Source organism: Emys orbicularis, chromosome 3 (genome assembly GCF_028017835.1).
Source record: "Emys orbicularis isolate rEmyOrb1 chromosome 3, rEmyOrb1.hap1, whole genome shotgun sequence".
In the NCBI taxonomy this organism is placed as follows: domain Eukaryota; kingdom Metazoa; phylum Chordata; order Testudines; family Emydidae; genus Emys; species Emys orbicularis.
In genome coordinates this window covers 18,268,080-18,290,978 of record NC_088685.1, presented here as the reverse complement: position 1 = coordinate 18,290,978, position 22,899 = coordinate 18,268,080, and the positions used below count along the sequence as shown (strand labels likewise).

The window sequence follows — 22,899 nt, the reverse complement described above, 5'->3', positions numbered from 1 at the left end:
TGTGTCAGTATATTTATGCCTGCATCTGTAATTTTCACTCCATGCATCTGAAGAAGTGGGTTTTTTTACCCACAAAAGCTTATGCCCAAATAAATGTTAGTCTTTAAGGTGCCACCGGACTCCTCATTGATCTTGTGGATACAGACTAACACAGCTACTCCTCTGATACTTGGTTCCTCAGATTTGTCATCTAAAAAGAATGGCTCAGGTTTGAGAATCTCCCTTACATCCTCAGCCGTGAAGACAGATGCAAAGAATTCATTTAGCTTCTACCCAATGTCCTTATCGTCCTTGAGTGCTCCTTTAGCATCTTGATTGTCCAGTAGCCCCACTGGTTGTTTAGCAGGCTTCCTGCTTCTGATGTACTTAAAAAAATTTGCTATTACTTTTTGAGTCTTTGGCTAACTGTTCTTCAAATTCTTTTGTGCGCTTCCTGATTATATTTTTACAATTCATTTGCCAGAGTTTATGCTCCTTTCTATTTTTCTCTCTAAGATTTAACTTCCACTTTTTAAAGGATGCCTTTTTGCCTTACTGCTTTTTTTTTTACTTTTTTGTCTAGCCACGGTGGCACCTTTTTTGATTCTATTATGTTTTTTAATTTGGGGTATTCATTTAGGTTGAGCCTCTATTATGGTGTCTTTAAAAAGTTTCCATGCAGCTTGCAGGGATTTCACTTTTTGCACTGTACCTTTTAATTTCTTTTAATTAAATTTAACTAACTTCCTCATTTTTTGTGTTGTCCCCCTTTCTGAAAGATGTGTGTTTTCACTTTTATTTACTTGTAATCATCTCTACCTTTTATCTCTTTTGCTTGGTATCACTTAATCTCTGCTCTTTTTTTAATGAACTTGTTTTACTTTTGCTGTAAACCATCTTAGGGCTGTCTTTGAAGGGAAGGGTGTATCCACCGCAGTTAAATTAGTAAACTGTGATGTATTGACTCTTTAACAGAGGAGCAAACTTAATATCTTCTGTGAATGTACTATGGTAGGGGCTGTACAAATATGTCTGAGGAGTTCAGGAGCTAGAGTTCACTGATTGTTACTTGCCAGGCGATGTTTGGGCCGGGAGAGCCCTGAGGAGTTTGCTGGCAAGGAAGACAGGCTGGTGCGGCAGGGGGCTGACACACAATCTAATTGTCAGTAAAACTCACTCTTGTCTAGGCAGAGAGGTAACACAGTGGCTCACAGCTCTGGGCATCCCCTGCAGTGTTTCTCCTGTACAACAGCAGCATCCTTTAGCTTGGAGACTGGATATGGCCCTATCACTAGTACCATGCGGCATCTGACTTACCATTCCAGTTCACTCACTGGTGTGATGTGAGACCAAACCCTTTTTCCCTGCTGCTCTGTGGCAAGTCCTGGTCTGTCTTTTGAGTGGCACTTACAAGAACTCCAGCAAAGGGGTTAATTTTATCAGGCTAACGGCACCGGAATTCCTTTTTTGGAGGTTGCAGTGTAATTGTAGCCATGTTGGTTCCAGGATATTAGAGAGACAGGATGGGTGAGGTAGTCTTATTGGGCCAACTTCTTTTTTGTACAGATGATGTGTCTCTACTGGTAAATGTTCCACACAGCAATCCATCCACTGAATGTACAGGGCTAGTTAACATGCTGAGGCAACACCCAGCATGTTAAACGAACGCTAAAAGGGCCCTAAGGGTACGGATTTGAGATTTGAGCCTGGTGCATTTCTGCAAGTTACTACTATGCCTGAACACGCTTACCCAAACGTATTCTCTAAATGAGCTTCTGGAATTTATGTCAAGATGGAGGTAAGGAAAGGGATATGTGGGGAGAAGAGAACTTTGGGGAGGTGACTGGAGAGGCACAGAAGACAGGTGAGGGGAAAGTGTCCTACTGGATTCTGGGACATGTACATGAACCTTACCTAAGCTAGAGAATGTCCCCATTGCAACCCATCCCTTAAAGGTTTGATGCAAGTAGACACAACAAACTGGGGTGGAGTCTGGATTGTTTTCTCCCCTAGAGGTGTCCTCTCCAAAGCAGGGTTGAGATGCAGTGATAATGTGAGACGCTTGTGCTGGTGGTGGTGGAGTAGCTGGACTGTAGGACTTGCCTCCCTTAGCTTCCCCAGTAGCTGTCACTGGGATGAAGCTGGCTTGTTCCTTAAAAATTCTCAGTTCATTTTAAGAAGCAAAGTTAGCTGTGTACATAGTACAGTGCCTGGCAATGAACACTTCTGAAGCAGTAACCTTCTCATACAAGCTTTTCAGGTATGAGAAACCATTCATTTATTTCAGAGTAGCAGCCGTGTTAGTCTGTATCCGCAAAAAAGAACAGGAGTACTTGTGGCACCTTAGAGACTAACAAATTTATTAGAGCATAAGCTTTCGTGGGCTACAACCCACTTCTTCGGATGCATCCTGTACTCCTGTTCTTTTTGCATTCATTTATTTGCACCTGTAACTAGCTCGTCCTCAAAGCCATGGTTTCAAGGCTTCCAAAAAGGTTGCCAGTTAATCCAGTTCCCACTGGATGAGTACCCACCATTGAGACCATCAAACTGGCTTCTTATGGAGTCGCCCTTCAGATGAATAGCAGCTGTACTGCCACAGAATATCTAGCTATGGGTGGCCCTACTGCAGAGGCTCTCATTCCATCCCTTAGCTTGTTCTGGCCATGCTTTGCTCTGCTCTCAAATCAGTGGTGTACACCTAGCATGCTTCCGTACCTAGGGCACAGCAGGGTATGTTAGAGACTTGAGAATTAACCTGAAAGCTGAACTCTGTTGCTCTCATTTGTCCATCCTTCTTCCAGTGCATCCATAAGACTCCTTGCCACAGTGCCTACAAAACCCAGCTCGCTGACTGTGGCTGGACAGGTGACTAGTTGTGACTGTTCCTCTTCCCCTTCTTTCCTTTTCCTACTCCCTGTTTGTATCCACAGCTTTAAAATCCCCACTACGAACCCATGTAATAAAGCATGCTAAACCTCGGGGACTTACGTGGCCTCCATCACTGTAGTAACTGAGCACGTCACAGTCTTTAATGAAGTTATCCTCGGAACACACTGGTGAGGTGGGGAAGTTCTTATCTCCATTTCGTAAATGGGGTATTGAGGAATTAAGAGACTTTTTCTCCAAGGTTACCCAAGAGCTGCAAATTGAAGTCTGGCTTCCAGAATGCCAGGCTAGCACCTCGATCACTGGACCATCCTCCCCAGCCCTCATTCACTTACTTGTCTGCCTCCCTTACCCTTTATCTGTTTTACCTTCAAGGCAAGAATTCTTTCTGGGATTTGTCCAGCACAACAGGGGCCCCCACTCTTGATTGGAGTCTTTGGGCACTACCATAATATAAATATTTACTGCTCCTACTACTAATGCGTAAGCATAGAATTAATTTAAATCCATTTATCTAGAGAGCAGCATGGCATATAACAAGAGAATTTCTCTGCTGAATGCTTGCTGGGTTGTTACTCTGTAAGGTTATGCCAGTCTTACATCACACGGAGTGAATTTAGGTTAAAACTAGATTAGCCCTCTGGCTCACTTTGTCTTCTAGATCAGTGACTGCTGTGAAAATAAGCAAAGAGCAGAACAGCTCTGGGAAGAACTTTGAGGTGTGTTAGCATGTACAGATCCTAATGAGCTCTGGCTTCCGTGATGAGCTGGAAAAGCACGCACCGAATTGGAACAATGTTTGCAAGAAAGAGAGCACATCCTGCAAAATGTCTCCTTTCCAGGCTTGTCCTGTTGGGGAAAATTAATGGCTGTTTTCCATATGTTGGGTTCTATTGCCTATTTGCATCCAAACACTTTGTAGAGTATTAGCTCTTCCCAGAATCCCCGTAGCATTCTGCCCAAAGGGCTTTGCTTTGTGATTACTAATAACTTGCAAATCTCCATTCCTGGGATGGTTGTAGAAGCTCAACATTTGTGTCCCTACCTTAAGCTGTACTTGGTTCTGTTTGGGCACAAGGTCAATTGCAGTGATCTGCTTAGCAGCTTAAAGATGATAATAGGCCAGTATAGTTTGTCTTTCAACATGACCCTAAGTATCTTCACACCAGCTGCAGAATGTAGCTAACTGTAACTAGCAGTGTTGCATAGCATGTCCGGTTTACTAAAGTAACAGTGCCAGAACACTATAGGTACTCTTATGCACTAGGGTTTTTTGCGACTTTTATTACTCTTATCCCTAATTTACCTTTTTTGTGACTTTACTGGATACAGCTGAAGTATTTTAGAGCCCTGACTTAAGGGCAGTAAACATCCTCATGACAGCAATATTTGTGTTACTCATAAGAACATAAGAATGGCCCTACTGGGTCAGACCAAAGGTCCATCTAGCCCAGTATCCTGTCTTCTGACAGTGGCCAGTGCCAGGTGCCCCAGAGGGAATGAACAGAACAGGTAATCATCAAGTGATCCATCCCCTTTCTCTCATTCCCAGCTTCTGGCAAACAGAGGCTAGGGACACCATTCCTGCCTATCCTGGCTAATAGCCATTGGTGGACCTATCCTCCATGAATTTATCTACTTCTTTTTTGAACCCCGTTATGGTCTTGGCCTTCAGAACATCCTCTGGCAAGGAGTTCCACAGGTTGACTGTGTGTTGTGTGAATACTTCCTTTTATTTGTGTTAAACCTACTACCTATTAATTTCATTTGGTGACCCCTAGTTCTTATGTTATGAGAAGTAGTAAACAACACTTCCTTATCTACTTTCTCTACACCCAGTCATGATTTTATAGACCTCAATCATATCTCCCCTTAGCCGTCTCTTTTCCAAGCTGAAAAGTCCCAGTCTTGTTAATCTCTCCGTAGAAGGAAGCCGTTCCATACCCCTAATAATTTTTGTTGCCCTTTTCTGAACCTTTTCCAATTCCAGTATATCTTTTTTTTGAGATGAGGCGACCACATCTGCATGCAGTATTCACGATGCGGGTGTACTATGGATTTATACAGAGGCAACATGATATTTTCTGTCCCTTTCTTAATTATTCCCAGCATTCTGTTTGCTTTTTTGACTGCTGCTGCACATTGAATGGATATTTTCAGAGAACTATCCTCAATGACTCCCAAGATCTCGTCCTTGAGTGGGAACAGCTAATTTAGACCCCATTGTTTTATATCTATAGTTAGGATTACGTTTTCCAATGTGCATTACTTTGCATTTATCAACATTGAATTTCATCTGCCATTTTGTTGCCCAGTCACCCAGTTTTGAGAGAACCTTTTGTAGCTCTTCCCAGTCTGCCTGGGTCTTAACTATCTTTAGTAATTTTGTATCATCTGCAAATTTTGCCACTCATGTCAGCTGAGGCCCATGTTACTTGTTATCCCAGGTGCAATTGTTTTAAAGGGGGTGGGTAGTGCAGGGAAGTTCAGTGTATCAATCTAAACACATTTCTGAATCTTCCTAGTATTCGGGCTCTAGATTCTGTTGCTGACTCAGTACTTGACACGCTATGTGACATTCAGTCTCTCTGCAGCTTTCCCCATCTGGGGGATGGTGAAGAAAAAGAGGATGTGAAAGTTCCATATGAAGCAGTATTGCAAATAGCCTTATAGCTGTTCCAAGGTTCAGTTCTGTTACTTCCTGTTATCAGAGCTCAAAACCCTTTGGTCTGGATCTTTTAAGCTGCTCTTTTCAAATGCAGCCTAAATCTTTTGCTGTGTCAGACTCCTGGTTCATGAATTCTTTACTTAATTTCCCCTTTTAGCAAAACAGAGAACTGGGCACTTTTTTTATGGGGTTTTACAGCTAAATTCCTCACTTGCAAGGTTTGAGATGGGAAGGAATTAAACGCTGCACAGATGTCAGTCTGTGTAGTGAGTATTTGAAATGCAAAGGCAGGCAATTAAATAAGGGTACGTGAAAACATATTTTCCCCCTGATTTCAGGAATGCGATTTATTTGACCATCCATTGTACCAAAGTGGAGTGTAAAGAGACCTAAATTTAGATTAAGGCGTGTCTTTAGGGAAAACGTGCATCAAACTAGATCAGATATGGGTGTGTTTGATTATGGATGAATATCAGTTGGGGTTTGGGGAATCTGTTTTTGTGATCTATCTGAACACGGGTATACCTTCCAGTGAATTAGTAGGGGTGGGAGAACAAGACCTTGAAGGACTTAGTATGAACTAAGGGAGAACTAAGAACTAAGGCAGTGTGGGTGTGACAGTGCTGTTCTCTAAACCTGTTAGGGAAACATAGTTAGAGCCTAGATCTCAAACTGATCCTGCTCCGGATCTACACTGGTTAGTGTGGTTAATGCCTGTAGTGCCCATGTAGTCTTTTTACAAAATCTTTGGAAAGTTCAAGGCTATCAGGATACAACAAGTATTGTAACCACCTGCCCTGATTTGATTGGGGGGGGGAGAGATAGCTCAGTGGTTTGAGCATTGGCCTGCTAAACCCAGGGTTGAGTTCAATCCTTGAGGAGGCCATTTAGGGATTTGGGGATTTAGTTGGGGATTGGTCCTGCTTTGAGCAGCACTAGATGACCTCCTGAGGTCCCTTCCAACCCTGATATTCTATGGTTATATTTGTAATGTAGACAAACCCCACGATTTTGACCTGTACTATGACGATCCCTAATTCGGTGTTAGAACCATGGTATGTCCTGTCTACACTAGTGACAAAGTATTGGAACAAACACTCTTAATCATGGCTGGCGCCCCGTTAAACTCAATACCATTAAAACTGAGTCCTGCATGCCCACTTCAGGAAGACGTTGCCCAATAAACATCATTATTGATGTTAACGATGTTCTTGGCATTCTACAGGGCACAAATACAGCCCTTGCCCCCAAAGAGCTTAACATTTCAACAGTAGTCACACAGCCTGAACACACTCCGAAATCAGAGGTGGGGAAAACGTGGATTTTTAAGTGGCTTTTTTGAGGGAAGAGGGTGTTTGGCATTGCGCACACAGTCTCTGTCATCTCTCTGGCTCTTATGTGCAGGAGAGAGGTGTGAAGATTTTTGTATGAGTCTTCCTGGCACTTTTAATTTCTTTCAAAATGGCCAGTCTCTTAATTGGAGCCAGGAAAATTGTGGAAGAGTGGTCAGAGGGAGAAGCCAATTGTTTGTCTTTCAGTAGACACAGCAGAACGCTCTCTTTCGGCTGGCTGACCAGTTAATGGTAGCAGTTAACTGACTTTGACTTAAAAAGACCTTTCAGAAATAAAATCTCTCCCCTTAATGAACATGCATATATAAAACTGTAGCTTGGAGGAATGGTGTGAAGTTCCCCTATTGATAAAAATGAGCTTGGAGCTCTGAAGAGGGTTGGAAAGAGAATTGCAATTTAAATGTCTTCCTCCTTTGAAATTCTGTACAGGAACTTAATCCAGTGTACGCTCCCACCCCCTACACCCCAAACAGTGATCAAAACTGCCACGCTGTGGACATTAAGTGACCCCACCTAACTTCCTCCACCGGTGCAGATAATCTGGAAATTTTAACTTAGAGGGCTGATTGTAAAATAGACAAATCTGGTGCCAGTTGAACATGTACACAATTTATTGGGGTGTATCTTCCTCATGTGTGCATGGAGGGCTTATTAGCTTTAATGGGAGTTAAGTGCTTTGAGAGATTATTAATTGCAGTCTGGCCGGCAATGCACAGTGTCTTGTTCCTCCCACCTGCTGTGCCTTCTGTTCCTTCCCGTAAGATCATGCCTGTTTGCAATGAGTGCCTGCTGAGGCATGTCTAGTCTGCTGTACTGTTTGTGCAGAGTATGTCCTCCCTCACAGCTTGGAACTGACTGGGCTCTCATCAGTTTCATTCAGGTCATCCCCTCCTCCAGGGCTGTGGAATCTTAATGCAAGGAAGCAGGGAAACAGCAACCCCATCCTAAATGTAAATCCCTCATCTCTTATGCAGTGAAATCTGGGCTGTCACCTGACCCAATGACCACAAAGTCTCCGTCTCTAAGATTTTCTCCGTTGACTACAGCCAGCTGCTAAATTGGCCGGAAAAATAACAGTTCCGTTAGTGGTGTGTGTTAGGCAAGAAAACTGCCGCTTAACCAAAATACAGGTAGCTGCTTCTTTGTTGGCATTAGGCAATTAGCCAGTATAATGCACTATTTAATTAAAACTTACCATCCAGCTTCTTTTTAAGCTTCAGGTCCAAACACTTAAGTTCCCTCATTGTAGTTTAGTAACAAAAACAATGCAAGTGCTGTTCTGGTTCCAGTGAGACAGATTCATCTGTTAGTGCTTGTTCATGAGCTGCATATAAATTTTAAACCCATTATGCTGTCTGAAGGTCTCTGTGAGGTGAAGAGATAGCAGAGAGTCTTGATGCGTTCCTTAACGAAGCGCCCACAACTAGACGCGCGACGAGGGAATGCAGAGAGTGCAACACGGGTCTTTTACAGGGAAAAATCCAAACCGCTATTGTGTCGAAACGTGTTCCTTGCCTATTCCCTTCCATGAGGGGGCTGCAAATGCACATTTGAGTTCACTTGAGTCCTCAGACATCCGAGTATGAATTGCAGCTTCGTACAAATGTGAATTGAATTTAGCTGAGCCCAGTGTTTTTCTTAATTTCCCGAGCCCTCCATTTTTATAAAGTAAGGTATTCAGTGAGTCATATGGCCCTGGCTGTAATAGAATAACCATTGATGTAAGAGACCTTGGCCGTTTGCTGACATGCACAGAAAACTGAAAGGTTCATTGCATGAGGCTGACCCGATAATCTTTCCAGCTAGAGTTAAGAGCCCTGAAGTAGTTGCTTTTCTTGCACTCGTCAGGTGAATTTGTCTGTCCCATCGTGTGCTTCTAAAAGCTACTGCTAAATTTAAGGAATAATCCAAAGGAGCGATGCAAAGCTAAAATGAGTAGAAGTCCAGCACCGTTTGCTAAATTCCCCACCTAGCAAATCGAAGTCTTCTGTAACTCTGGAGACACTGATGATGTACCAATATGATAAATTCTGGGATACCATTAATAAACCAACAAGAGCTTGGCAGCCATCATGAATGGGAAAGAATTGACAATTTATCGGGATGTTGCCCACAACTTGCGTAATGGTACAGGTAGATGGGAGGGCGGGGCAAGGATGTTCAGGTACATCAGGTACATGTTCAGGTCTGGTTTTACAGTTCACCTTAGAGGTGGTTCAGACACAAGTCTTCCTTCCCCCTGTACTTAAGATCACTGAACTTCAGACACGGCTGGCTGAATCGCTCAGGTACCATGAGTGCTCTAGAAGGGGATATAAACGAATGAGCATAAGTACATTCATATTATTCACAGATGTTAATACATAAAGATCACAATAACTTATCAGCCAGCTGAACTGAAGACTATCCAGTACTGCAGTGTAATAAAGCCAATGGAAACATTTTCAGCCAAAATAAAGAACCAGCTGTAAAAATACAGGCCGTAGGGATGCTGTCAGCAGCTGGTCGTTGGCTGAAGGTTGTTTAAGAAGGCCCTCACTGCTGCCTTTAGGAATCAAGTCCTGTGTATTTCAGCAGGCCATTTTAAGTGCCTTCTAGGGCTTTTTAAAAAAATGTTGCCTCTCTGTTCCCAGCTAGGAACTAATCCCATAGTGTCTGGGGCAGTGAGCTTGAAGTTGTCTGTTTTGTCTTGGCGCCAGTTCCCATTGCCACATTACGTTTAGGGACTGAACAGACCTAGCGGGAGGTGCAGTCACTCAAGTCCTTGGAGCCTGGAAGTTAAAGAGCCTGGAATAGCAGAATGATACTTTTGTGCAATGCAAACTTCTAGCTGCAGTAACTTAGAAAAATTGGTGCGATTTAATCATGTTTCGTTGCAGAGGGTTACTGATTCATCAAAGCTGTTAATTGGTTTCAGTATGAAAAACAAATGTGTAACTGTTTGGTGAGATAAATATACGCGTCAGGGATAGTGAATGCCTCTCTTATTAGACATGGTGATTCCCAATGCAGTGAGATTGCTCTTCTTTGCCTCTTCTGCACTTTACAGACAATATTTGCTTCTATCCTCATTAGACTGTTACTGCAATGACTAATGTAAGGCTCCCCTGTAGAAAGGTAAAAGGGAATGAGAATACCGAGGAGTTCCATAGTGCCTTCTATCTAAGCATCCATAAACTCTAACCAATTGTGAGGTGAGTAGGTTGTATTGTCCCCCTTTTTTCCACAAATGGGGTAGCCCAGGCATAGACGCTGTCTTGGAAGCCTGGGCAGAGTGGGGAATAGAATCTAGATCTCCGGACTCCCAGACCAGTGTCTTACCCAGGAGACTATTTATGATCAGCTGGACACAGAGTCTAGTAGCATCTTCACTCTCCAAGGAGCCCATGGTACTGGCTAAACTGTGTATGGGAATTGTTTTTCCAGTTTCTGAAACATAGCTACCCGTGGGGCAGTACTCGGCTGGATACAACGCTATGACCCCAGCTTAGGTCAGGAAGTGGACAGCACCTTTCTAGACTAGTGCTTTAAAAATAAGACTTGCAAGCAGGTTCATGTGAGTTAGTCAGTCTATTAATAGTTCTCCAAAGCAGTGTTTTACTCTCCTTCTAAACACTGTCACTCCACTCTGCTTTCTTTCCCTCATCGTTTAAACATTAACACATGTTCCAGAATCCTGTTTACTTTGCCTAAGAAGCTAACAACAGTGTGTTCAAAACAGGTCAGGCTCTGAGGATTTTTACATTCCAGAAAACCACCCTTTCTTGAATGCTTTAGCAGCTGTTTGTGATTTACTTGGTATTTAGTTACAGTAGTGTTAAGAGGCATTAAGTATTCAACATCCCTTATCCTTTTGGTCTTGTCTCTTCATGCCCCTTGTTCTTCAGACCTCTCTTGTGGCTAAAAATAGGCTTGCACCTGGGTATTGAGCAGGTAAATCGCACGTGTACCGTTTTAGAAGAGTTAGCCCCGGTGTCAAATTATTTTTAAAGGTAAAATCCCCATCCTGTAGGATGCTGTGTTGGAAGCATCCAGGTTTACTACACTGATTCTCTACTGGTCGTCTTTTTCTCAGTTAAGAACAATAGTCTAACTCTTGTGAACAAATAGTGCAGAATCATGCAGGGCATTTTAATGGCGATTACAGAGTCTCTCTCTTTTTAAAAAAAAAAAAAAAAAAAAAAAAAAAAATCCACCACCACTGTAAATATATTGCAAAATATGTTGAAGTAGAACAATCCTCTGTCTCCTGCTGAAAGACGTCCTTTTATTACAGTGGAACGGGATTAAAAGTTAATTTCCTGAATTGATGGAAATGAGGTGGGCGGCTCAGTGGACATTTGTAGGAGGTACATTCTTTGCACAGGCAGAATGTAGAATTACATTAATGTGATTCACAGTATGAAAGATCAGTGCAAAGTTCCTGAGAACCACACTGTGTACACAAATACCTCTTTGTCTGTTAGGTGCATAAGACATATTTGTATGAATGTGAGGGAGTGACTGCAGGTGTCATGTGTCTTAGGGGGTCAGGCTGCAGAGCTAATACCAGAAACATCATTTTACCATTTCCAGCATATGCAGAGGGCTGACTGGAGCAAGCTTCTTACTTAATACAACAGCTAAAATGTCTGGCAGAGCTAGGCTGCGTGAAACAATCTGCATGAGCTTACAGCACGCAAACATTGTTACATACTTCCTTTGTATACTAGAGAGTAGGGTTCCGGTGTGGCTATGAAATGCTATTGGGCTAGCAATGCTAAGGAGTTACCTTCATAGGAGTCTAAATCTATAGTTTGAGCCTTTATTATTAATCTAGTGGAATAGTTAAATGGGCTTCATTGTTTGTGTATCTAGCTAGTCCATGGAATATAAATTGCCTTGCATGTGGTATTATGTTCCCTATTCTCTATCAGTGAACGCAAGTTAAATAAAACTGGCTCCATCTGGAAATTGGTCTTTTTGCTACCGAGTGAAATGAGTAAGGATATGAGACTTGAGACAGAAAGAACTGAGTGTTAACAGTCCTGGGATATTCTCAATAGTGCTGTTGCCTAAATCTCTCTCTCAATACCTATAGGTTTAGATACTGGAAAATGGGAGTCCAGAAACGCTGCGTACAGTTCTGGTGTCCACGTCTTAAAAGGATGTTGATAAATTGGAGAGTGTGCACACAAAAAAAAGCTATAAAAATGATTTGAGGACTCGATAAAATGCTTTACGGTGTGATGTAAGGCGCTCAATATATTTAGCTTATGAAAAAGATTGAGAGGTGATTTGATTAGTGTATAAGCATCTTTACAGGAAGAAAATACTGGTTACTCAAGGCCTCTTTAATCTAGCAGAGAATGGCATAACAAGAACTGATGGCTGGAAGCAGACATTCCAATTAGAAATAAGCACAGTCAGGCTGATTAACCATTGGAATGACCTACCCAAGGAAGTGGTGGCTTGTCCATAGGTTGATGTCTTTGGACCAAGACTGGATGTCTTTCTGGAAGATGCACCTTAGCCAAATACAAGTTATTGTGCTCAATAAGAGAGAGAACTGGGTGGAATTTTAATGGCCTGTGCTCTAGAGGAGGTCAGACTGTAGATAATTTAATGGGCTCCTTCTGGCTTTAAGATCTGTGAGTAAGCCCATAGTGGAGTTAAATACGGTAAAAATAACAGGAGTACTTGTGGCACCTTAGAGACTAACAAATTTATTAGAGCATAAGCTTTCGTGGGCTACAACCCACGGTGTAACTTTTAGAGCAGGTGTATGTATTTTGGTGGAGGAGACAAAGTTTTTGGCCAAATAAATGAGTAATTTAAAATGTGATTAACTTTGAAAAGTAGCTGAAAATTGCACTTCATTTAATGAAAATATCTGCAGCTCTAGGAGAGGGAGCTAGATTCTCGTCCTCTGGTGCGTCAGCAACAGAACTGTTCATGGTGTTCCATTAAGTTACACTTGTACAACCCCACTGAGTGCTCTGAGGTCATAGAGGTATAGCTGTGGGTCTCCAATTTGCTATGCAGCTCTAAGTGGCCAGTGGTTTCCAGTGGATAATTTCCCCCCTCCCCCCCCCCCCCCCCAGGTGGTAGGAATTTCTGCTGGCAATAGCACCAACTCCTACACAAGTCCCCTCCAAACCTGCCATAAGACCGGTATGAGGGAGTGTGGCAGAGTTGAGCTCCGCTACTCCGGAACCCCCTTTTGTGGTGTATGGAGCCTCTCACCAGAGCTAGTTGACCCTGAATTGGGGAGTTACAACCTGCTCCCTGCAGCTGCTGCTCCCCAGTACATCAGCACAGCTTAGGCATAGAGAGGAACTGGGGCTTGTATGTTCTACCACTGAGCTATGGAATCCTGACTCTTGGTATCAACAAGCCACCTTAGGGCTTTACTCTCTCTTTCCATTAACCACACAAAGGAATGAAAAGAACATGAAGATAAGCTATAGTGACTCGCCTTTGAATATGTACGTGGGATACTAAACGGCCAGTATATTTGTAATTGCTTTTAACACACGTACGGATCTCTCTTGGACACACATGTAAGTACACCAAATACTGGTAACGTTTTCCACCACATAAGAACGGCCACACTGGGTCAGACCAGTGATCCATCTAGCCTTGTATCCTGTCTTCCGACAGCGGCTAATGTCAGGTGTTTCAGAGGGAATGAACAGAACAGGCAATCATCATGTCATCCATCCCGTCGCCCATTCCCAGCTTCTGGCAAACCGAGGCTAGGGACACCTAGGACATGAGATTGCATCTCTGACCCTCTTGGCTAATAGCCATTGATGGACCTATCCTCTGTGAACTTATGTAATTGTTTTTTTTAACCTCATTATAATTTTGGCCTTCACAATATCCCCTGGCAATGAGTTCCACGTTAACTGTGCATTGTGTGAAGAAGTACTTCCTTTTGTTTGTTTTAAACCTGCTGCTTATTAATTTCATTGGTTGACCCCCTGGTTCTTGTGTTATGTGAAGCAGTAAATAACACTTCCTTACTCACTTTTTCCACACCATCATTTTATAGACTTCTGTTATATCTCCTGTTAGTCGTCTTTTCCAAGCTGAAAAATCCCAGTCTTTTTAATCTCTCCTCATACGGAAGCTGTTCCATATCCCTAATCATTTTTGTTGCCCTTCTCTGTACCTTTTCCAATTCTAATATATCTTTTTGAAGATGGGGTGACCAGAACTGGATGTAGTATTTAAGGTGTGGGTGAACCAGAGGTTTATATAGTAGTAGTAGTAGTATGATATTGTCTGTCTTATCTATCCCTTTTCTAATGTTCCTAAACTTCTGTTAGCTTTTTTGACTACTGCTGCATATTGAGTGGATGTTTTCAGAGAACTATCCACAATGACTCCAAGATCTTTCTTGAGTGATAACAGCTAATTTAGACCCCATCATTTCGAGCTCTCTGCTTCGTTCCCTGTTTATTGGGACAGCAGGTTTGTAGTGAGAGGAATTTCTTTGAGAACAGGACATTCACATTAGGCACTTTCCGTTTTCCTTGGGGAGAAGTCGATCAGAATATTGTGAACCCTGTTAAAAGGTGGAGCTATTAAGTGTTTACTCTAAATTTCACTGAGAAGGGGCTAGAGTCTACCTAAAGTTGCGATATTAATGTCCTAGCCTCTGTCCCTGTTTGGTAAGTTGAGATGTGAATGGTTCTAAATATATACTTTGCTTTACGTTTTGCATAACAAATCATAATCAACTTTTGTCCTCACAGCTAGAACCTGACAAACTGGCCCTTCCAGTGAGCCCCAGCCCGCTCAGTCCCATTGCCAGTCCAAATCTGAATCCTCCTGATGCCACCATCCTCACCGTGGAACCATCTCCTTGCGAGAAGAACAAGGGCTTCTTTGTCGATGAATCGGAACCTCTTCTGCGCTGTGATTCGACTTCCAGCGGCTCCTCTCCACTCAGCCGAACAGGCTCTTTTATTACCAAAGGTACCCAAGTCAGCACGCTAGTCTGCAAGTTTAAATGTGTTTTCAGAACAATATAAAAGGCGGAAAGTGCTAACGTCTGACCATAGGAGGGGAGACTGCTTCTCTGCTGCATCCAGTAAAACTAGGAAGCCAGGATATGTGGAGAAGAAATTAGATAGTGAGTTATTGGGAGCATGTTGTCACTAGAATAAACGCAATTTGAATATCAATTGGAGAGACTATTATGAGTTGACAGTATAGGCACTTGATATGGGGATTCAAGTACCAGATACCTTTTGTTGTGGACATGGTATAAAGACTGAGTAGAAAGGACAAAGTGCTTTAAAGGGACACTCACTAAAAATCACTCTTCTGTTAAATTTTGTCTACGATTTCTATACATAACATCTAAGATCTCTCAGATTGGAGATGGCTTTTTAGTGTCTTCATGGCTCCTGATCAAATTCCCATGAAATGGGTAAATTCCCATTGATGCTATTTGATGTTGCACTGGGTCCAGCATTACAGTTGATTTGACTGTATTCCCTGGGTATTCAGTCAATGAATTTCCTTCCCTTTGTAAAGGTTTTTCACACATAGGGGGAGAGATATTTTTAAATGGGGAAAACGTGGCTATAAAACCATAAGAATTGGCAGGGTCGTACCTGAATTTATTTTAAATTCGCTGTCTTCGAAACAGACTAGGTTTCAACACAGTGATTTCCCTTGAACTTTTTTTTATTCCCATGGCATTTGCCTCTTTCCTAGTCAGTATTAGGAGATCTGACATCTGAAAGATCCCAAGGAAGGGAGACTTTCTTGCTTGAGCCTCTTCCTTGTTGCATGAATTCCAGGTTGTACATTTTTCTTTTCTTTTTCTTTTCTTTTCTTTTCTCTTTTTTTTTTTTTTTTTAAACTTCCTTTTAAGGTCACTTGTAATTTGAAGCATGACTCATTGGAACCTAACCGAAGTCATCTACAGTTGAGTACACAAAGTAATCTGACCCATTAAAACGAATGAAACCAACAGAATGTAACACTCTCTGGCTTTTGGCCTCTCTTCTTTCCCGGTGATTTTCTGTATTTGTAATTCAGCACTAGCAAATATGCTGTAGGGAACAATGCTGCTGTGGCAGAGGTTTGGATTAGGTGACTCAATAGGCTTTCTCCATCTCTAGTTTCTGTGACTAACACCCACCCACGTTTTTCATGTTCTTCGCAAGTTGTGACCTGCTCCCTAGAGGCAGGGAATGGGGAGTGAGGTTTCCAAGGTGTGAATTTATTTTTTAGTTGTCTCCTCTCTGGGAGAATGCTCTTCCACAAATGGTGCCTTAACCATCAATCCCTTCTTCCCTTCACAGAAAAGAAAGACACAGTGCTGCGTCAGGTGCGGTTGGACCCTTGTGACCTGCAACCCATCTTTGACGACATGCTTCACATCCTAACTCCTGAGGAGCTCCATGTGATTGAAGAGATTCCACAGGCAGAGGATAAGCTGGACAGGCTATTTGAAATTGCTGGAGTCAAGAGCCAGGAAGCCAGCCAAACACTGCTGGACTCTGTCTATAGTCACCTTCCTGATCTATTGTAGACATTGGCCACCGCACACTCTGAATCTTGCTAGTACTAGCCTGGCACTCATTAAAGATGAGTGACAATATGCAGGCTGGTTTTTTGTAGATTACATGGCCAGTATTTTCTTCAAGGTGTCTCTCTCGTTTCTGGAAGGGGCAGTTTGCAAACATTGCCCCTTTCATGATTAACTTTCTTGCAGAATTAAAATCTTTGTTCCCTCTGTCCCCTTCTGAATTATTTTTCTGTTTTCATTCCAGTCAATCTTTTTATGCACTTTAAAACAAAGTTCATTAACGAAAGACCACGAATCCAGTGTAACTTACACGTTGAATCTGGAATAGTTCTTAACTCATTTTAGTTTTTGTCATATTTGTCTTATTCCAAAGTAGCTTTCCTCTTCACAAACCTTTCTTTCCCCTTGTCCCCTCTTCTCCTTGGTGGAAAATGGGAAAACATGAGAATTGAGTTTCGTCTGTTACTCTCTAATGCAACTAGCTTTTATTTTTTTCTTGGGCTGACTTTTTTTTTAAATGTACTATTGTATAGTTCATATTCCTTGCTGAGATTTTACTAGCACAGTTATTTATTGTATGGTTTTCACCTGGACAATGCATAAAATGCTTGATTACTTGTGCTCCTTTAAGCTAAAGCGGAAATGTTTTAAAGAAAATAAATGGCTTAATTCCTCCAGCCTTCAAGACTATAACAAAGTCACTTGGCCTGCAGCTGAATGTACCACACGCAACAAGGAGTATCTTGCCTTGCAACTTAGGAGTTAAGCAGGCCCCGTATAGATCATCTCAGTCAGCACTGGTGCTGAACTGTGGAAGGTGAGGGAGAGCCCTGGCGGTGACACTCTCCTTGTGATCATAAGACTTCCTGAGCTATGCTTTTACAGTTGTCTCTTGTTTGTTTGGGGTTTTTTTTATACAGATGTTGGCTAATAGGTAAGGTTCCGAAGACCTTGCCTGGTCTTAGCAGTCTCTTAAATCACACTTCACTTTTTATTTAATTAAAAAAAAAAAAAAAAAAAAAAAAAGCAAAAACTAGAAAGGCTGTATTGTAAGAATGGTCCGGTTATATTTGCAACTGTTATGCTCCCGTAATGAACAGTCTGTAATATGCTCAGTTTGAAGAACTATAATACAAGGATGGCATTTGCTACCTTGGGATGGGGTGAGGTTGAGGGGAGGGGGAGGTTCTGATATGGAAAAATTGCCTTCCAGTGTACTAATTTATTAATAAATACTAGATGTTTGTTACTTGACATGCTTCTGTGTTAACTTCTGTGATGCTTCGCTGTGTGGGCTGGATGTCTCCTAATCACTGCTATAAATAAGGTGATTGGAATATGTTTCAGTAAACCCTAGTTTTGATCTGGGGCGTTTGAACTAGTTCTAAGAATGTAGCCTGGTTTGAAGTTCTGCGTACGTGATCTAGGCATAATGGGTGATTGTCTTAAGTGAAACTGTTGCATTAAATTCATACCCAAGAATGCTCACACTTTCTCTTCATTTGTGTTGATGGTTTTGGATATGCGGACTGCCACAGAGGTGAGGCGTGGTGCCTTGTGCCAGAAAACCGCACTTTCCTCTTGAACAAGAACCTAGCCAAGATCTACGCCGCCAGGTTATGTATGCACCTCTGTTTACCTGAGACTGAACAAAACTTGCCACCACTAGAAGGCTGAGTCTGGTGCAGCGCACTTAGTAAACGACAAAGGCAGAGGTGAACACATCTGGCCTTGGTAAAATGTAGCATCCTCTTTGTTCCCAGCACGTTTGCAGGAGACTTCTCACCGTGTTACCCCTCAATTGTGGGAGGCATCTGTTTATTTTTCATGTTGGCTTCTGGCTAGTAGGTGGCTACATTTTTCAAAGGCTGAATCAAGCCATGTTAAGGAACTCTAGTATATGGACCCCATGGTAGGTAGGGGTGTACTAGGAGAACCCAGGATTCAGTTGGAGGAGACACGCTTAGTAGATCTTAATTATAGCACCATTTTACTTTGTTTATCACCTAAATTAGGTGCTCAGTATATACATGGAGTACTTTGAAAGCAGACTGAGGACTTTCCTACAGTAAGATGAATGCTGGAAAACTAGGAATCTTTCCTTCCAGTGGTATAAACCTCCCTATTTTTCTAACCTGATGAGCCATAGGCCTGTCCGAAGTGCAGAACTGGATATTTCCCAGCTCGACCAGTGTAGGCGCTCTGGTGGGGAAATGGAACAAAGAGGAAACCTTTTTTTAGGCAGCCTTTTAAAAGTAGCTTAGAGCTGATCAGAGACTTGGAATGTTAAGTTGTGGGGAGATGGGTCAGTGGCCAGCTTGTGCTTGTGGTAATCCATGTTCAATTTATCACACCATAGTGTGTGTGGGAGCTTCAGACTAAAACATCCCCAGCTCTTTGTCTGTAGAGACCGTCTCAAGTAATTGGGTAGGATTGATTCTTTCCTGATCTGGAGGCACAAAATGAAGCCCCAAAAATCCATATAAACGACACTGCCTGGCTGGAACTCTGTCATTTTATGGGGTACAGCTGATTATTGTGGGGCCTGTAAGTCAAGTACAGATATTTAGACAACAAAGGAGATGGGAAAGAAATCTGCTCGCTGTTTCACTTTGAAATTTCACTGCCCTGTGTGGTCAAAGCTGTGGTTAAACCAGTGAAGCTTAGACAAAACTGAAATAGCAAAACAGCTGTTCAAAAACTGCTGCTGCTGACAAGGAGAGCTTTGTGGCTTACCCCTCCCTGTTGATCTGTATCTGTACAAATTGAACAGGGCTGTTTTTGCCAGAACAGAGGTGTGTCCATTTCAAATTGTGGTCCTTCCCTTTCACTCTTCGATCTTGAATTGCCTTAGCTTAGCTGTCCAGTCTCTGTTGCATTTGAGATAGTACCAGGCCTGTACAGTGTAGTTATTCCTGTTGTGCCTACACATTGTGCCACTGTTTTTCCTAGTTAAAGTAACAGCCCCGGCGACAGCTTGTCAGTCATGCATGTAAGTTGTAATTGATACCCCTGATCCAGTACTGAACACCACCCCCAGCAGAGATAAGGGGCACCGCCTCAGAGAAGCTAACAAACCAGTTGGGAGAATGCCCTGTTTGCAATCTAAGTGATGTAATTCTGTAGCTGTGGCTACCAGCTTGATGAGGAATCTTTTAGGGGACCTTATGGGGGCAGGAGAGGGGGAATAAGGTGAATTCTAGTGCTGGATTGATAATCTTGGAGACTGAAGCCCTCTGTCTAGCCATAGACCAAGTCCAATGCACGCAGTGAGTACAAACCTCCCTACACTGCTCTGCTGGTGGCAGTGGTGGTATTTTGTGAAGGTTTGTGTACAGACTGAGACTTAATGAGTCAATCAGGCCAATCCCAAAGAACTATCAGCTGGTGCAACTTTGGTTGCTATCAAATGGGACTAGGTTTAAGCCAGCATCCTAGAGACATAGAAGTGTACATCCAATTCCCTGCATCATCTAGCGTTCTAAAACAAATCCCCCTTTACAAGCTACTATGAAAGTCACTTTGTTGTTCTCTAGCATGCCTCCGGCCCACCCCCCATTTTGAGTTCCGGATTTCTCTAGTTTCTCATCTGAGACATCTAGTTTGAAATGTTTGAACTACTTGCTTCGGGTAGGAAATTACCCTCCTAATAAATCCAGCCTTATTAGGTTTCAGGCAGCTCCTACAACAGTTTTGCTTTCAAGTTAATCCTCCTATTGCCTTCCTCCCATCAACTTCCATTAGTTCTTCCAGGTTCCTTAGGCCCTTTCCCCAGATAACTGTCATAGAGACCAACTCCACAGTTTGGGTGATGGTTATGATCTATGCCTTCACTTTCTCACTAGCTCAAGCTCCATTGGAGTTGTTTGTATTTACTTGGGCTGCCAGAAGCATTTATGGGAAGCTCTAAGTATTCGCCTTTCCACTTAGTCCAGTAAACAAGACACTAAGAATTACAACCGTAAAAAAAAAAAAATCTACTCTGAGCTGGTTGCGCCAGGCAAAAGAGCAAACAGCCTGTGAGGAGGATCACCCTCTGCCCACCTCCCATAATAAGGTTTTGCACTCTGTAGCAGCTACACGCAATGTACAGCCTTCTTGCCAGCCCACACTACATGCTTGTGTAACATTGTGGCTGGGTTATTGCATCACACTAATCAGAGTTGTCAGCTCAACAGGTTAGGAGGCTGCAGTTGAAAGATATTCCAAACTGGTGATAACCTCACTGTTTTAGTGAAAACTGCTCTCCTAGTTTCAAGCCTCGGTTAAGGACATTGACAAGTGGCCTTTTGTACCACACTAGCCTTCTGCAACAGCATCCCACTGAAGATGGCGGTGCCTTGTGTACTGTCGCTCTTAGCACATCTGCCTCAGCCAATCAATGGGGTGTTGGTTTTGCTGGGATTTGATCTCCAGTAAAATTTCTAAAAATGCCTACGTGATTTCAAAGCCCGAGCTGCATTTTTAAAATGACCGAAGAGCCAAAGTCTCATTGAAAGTCACTTAGGTGCTTTTGAAAACTTTACTCTCCAGATAGTTTTGCATCATCCGATTGTGAATTAGCTATGACACAGTCTTGGGATACAGTGCAGAGTGTAGGGAGAACTATATATGGACAGCATTTGTGTGAATAATCCACTTGGAGATGAGCCTCTGATGTCGCAAGACCATCTCTCGTCATGTGGCTCCAGAAGAGTCTGAACCATGAGCTCATATAGAACAATACGGTACCCCAGATACCATCCTAATACAGGCCGACAGGCTACATCAGCTGAGTATTGGCACCAGTTACATTCAGTTGTGGTTCAGATTAATCTTCTGTGCAGTGCAATAGATGCCATTGGGCTAGTATCAGACACTGTTCACAGCTGGGGTAAAGGATGTGCCAATTTTAGCCACTGTGATAAGTGCATCATTTATAAGCTCTCTCAAGGTCAGTCTTAGCTCCTTGGGCATGTGCCATTTTCTTTTCTGTTTCTAGCTCCCCTGCCTTTGTATGAGCCACCCTGTGGCAGCTGAAGAACTGGGGTATCATCTGCAAGGTTTTGAAAGACAAATTCTGCTGCCAGGGTGTGGAAGGGCCATGGCAAGTTAGGGTAGGGAAGGCTTGAATTACTGTGAGGCTGACCAGCAATGAGGGGAACTCATTCTGGGCAGATTACTGAGACTGTTTAAATTAATCCCATTGAATTGGTGCTTTGTTCAGGTTTTCCACTTGCTTGTTGATCATTGCTACCGCTGATGGCATAATGAGGAAGTTTCCAGGGTTACTGCTACCAAACGGGAAGGTGAAACCCAAACAATGGAAGTCTAACAACTTAGTGATGCAAGAGCTGGTTAGTGGTGACAACCTCTCTCCATAGTTACAGAACCAGGCCGGAGTACCAGGCTTTCCATTCACCTTCTTAAGAGGGAATTTGCACACGTATGAAATCTGTTTACAGTTTGTCTGACTATTGCCCTTGTATTTTCTTCTCTGCTTTAGGCCTGGTCTACGCTATAGAGTTAGGTCGATTTAAGGCAGTTTACGTCAACCAAACTCTGTGAGCGTCTACACTACAATGTTGCTCCTGCGGCTGTAAGTTGCCCACTACACTGACCTAATAACTCCCACTCTGCGAGAGGCATAGCACTTAGGTCGATGTACTTCCGGCAGCACACCGTGTCAGTGTAGACCCTGCGTTGACTGTTCTGGCTGTCAGGGGGCTGACAGCCCGGATCCATGCCAGTGGGGCTGACAGCTGGGAGTAGTCAGCAGCTTCAGGCTGTCAGTGAACAATGCCCCACGCTGTCTGTTTAAAGTGGTAGAAGCACCCCTGGAGAGAACACGCATCGCCAACGGAAGGAGCCTAGTGCAGCCATGAAAAATCAATTTTATTTTACTGCAGTGGCTGTATGTCGACGTAACTTAAATGGACTTTTTCTAGTGTAGACTTGTCGTTAGTCACTCCAGGCCTTAATAATCATTGGGTAAAAGTTTCAGAAGCATCTAAGTGATTTAGCTGCCAGATTTTTAAAGGTATCTAGGTGCCTAAAAATGCAGGTAAGTGATGCAATGGGAGTTAAGTGTCCAGGCACATTTGAAAATCCCACTAGGGCCCAGATCTTCAAAGGTATTTAGGAGCCTACTTCCCATTCTCGCTCTCCTATTGGAGCTGTTCCACTTTTTATAAATAAGTCCTTGGAGCAAGGACTTGAACTTGGATCTCCCACATCTCAGGTGAGTGCCCTAACCCCTGGGCTGAAACTCATAAGGTGGGTGGATCCTGCTGCTGCTGTCGTCATTTGTGAATCCAACCATTTAAAAATAACTGGGAAAAAAAGTCCCATTTCCAGTCAAGTGGAACAGACTTTTTATTTCAATTGCCAAAACTTTGTGCAATGTTTGGGATTCAATTCAACTGGAACCACATTTGTTTGTTTTTATTTTTTCCCACTAGAACTGGAAGCAAAATGGAAAAACAATCATTCACCCAGCT

General features: G+C 42.8%; 1 protein-coding gene across 1 annotated transcript in view; it reads left to right on the top strand.

Moving 5' to 3' along the window:
* The window catches only part of TNFRSF21 (TNF receptor superfamily member 21), a 69,251-nt gene extending 52,828 nt beyond the window's left edge, over positions 1–16,423 (top strand). The window contains exons 5-6 of the mRNA XM_065401859.1: positions 14,631–14,853; positions 16,194–16,423. Of these exons, the coding sequence (XP_065257931.1) occupies positions 14,631–14,853; positions 16,194–16,423 (453 nt within the window). The remainder of the gene's footprint in view (positions 1–14,630; positions 14,854–16,193) is intronic.
* The last annotated feature ends 6,476 nt before the right edge of the window (positions 16,424–22,899 follow it).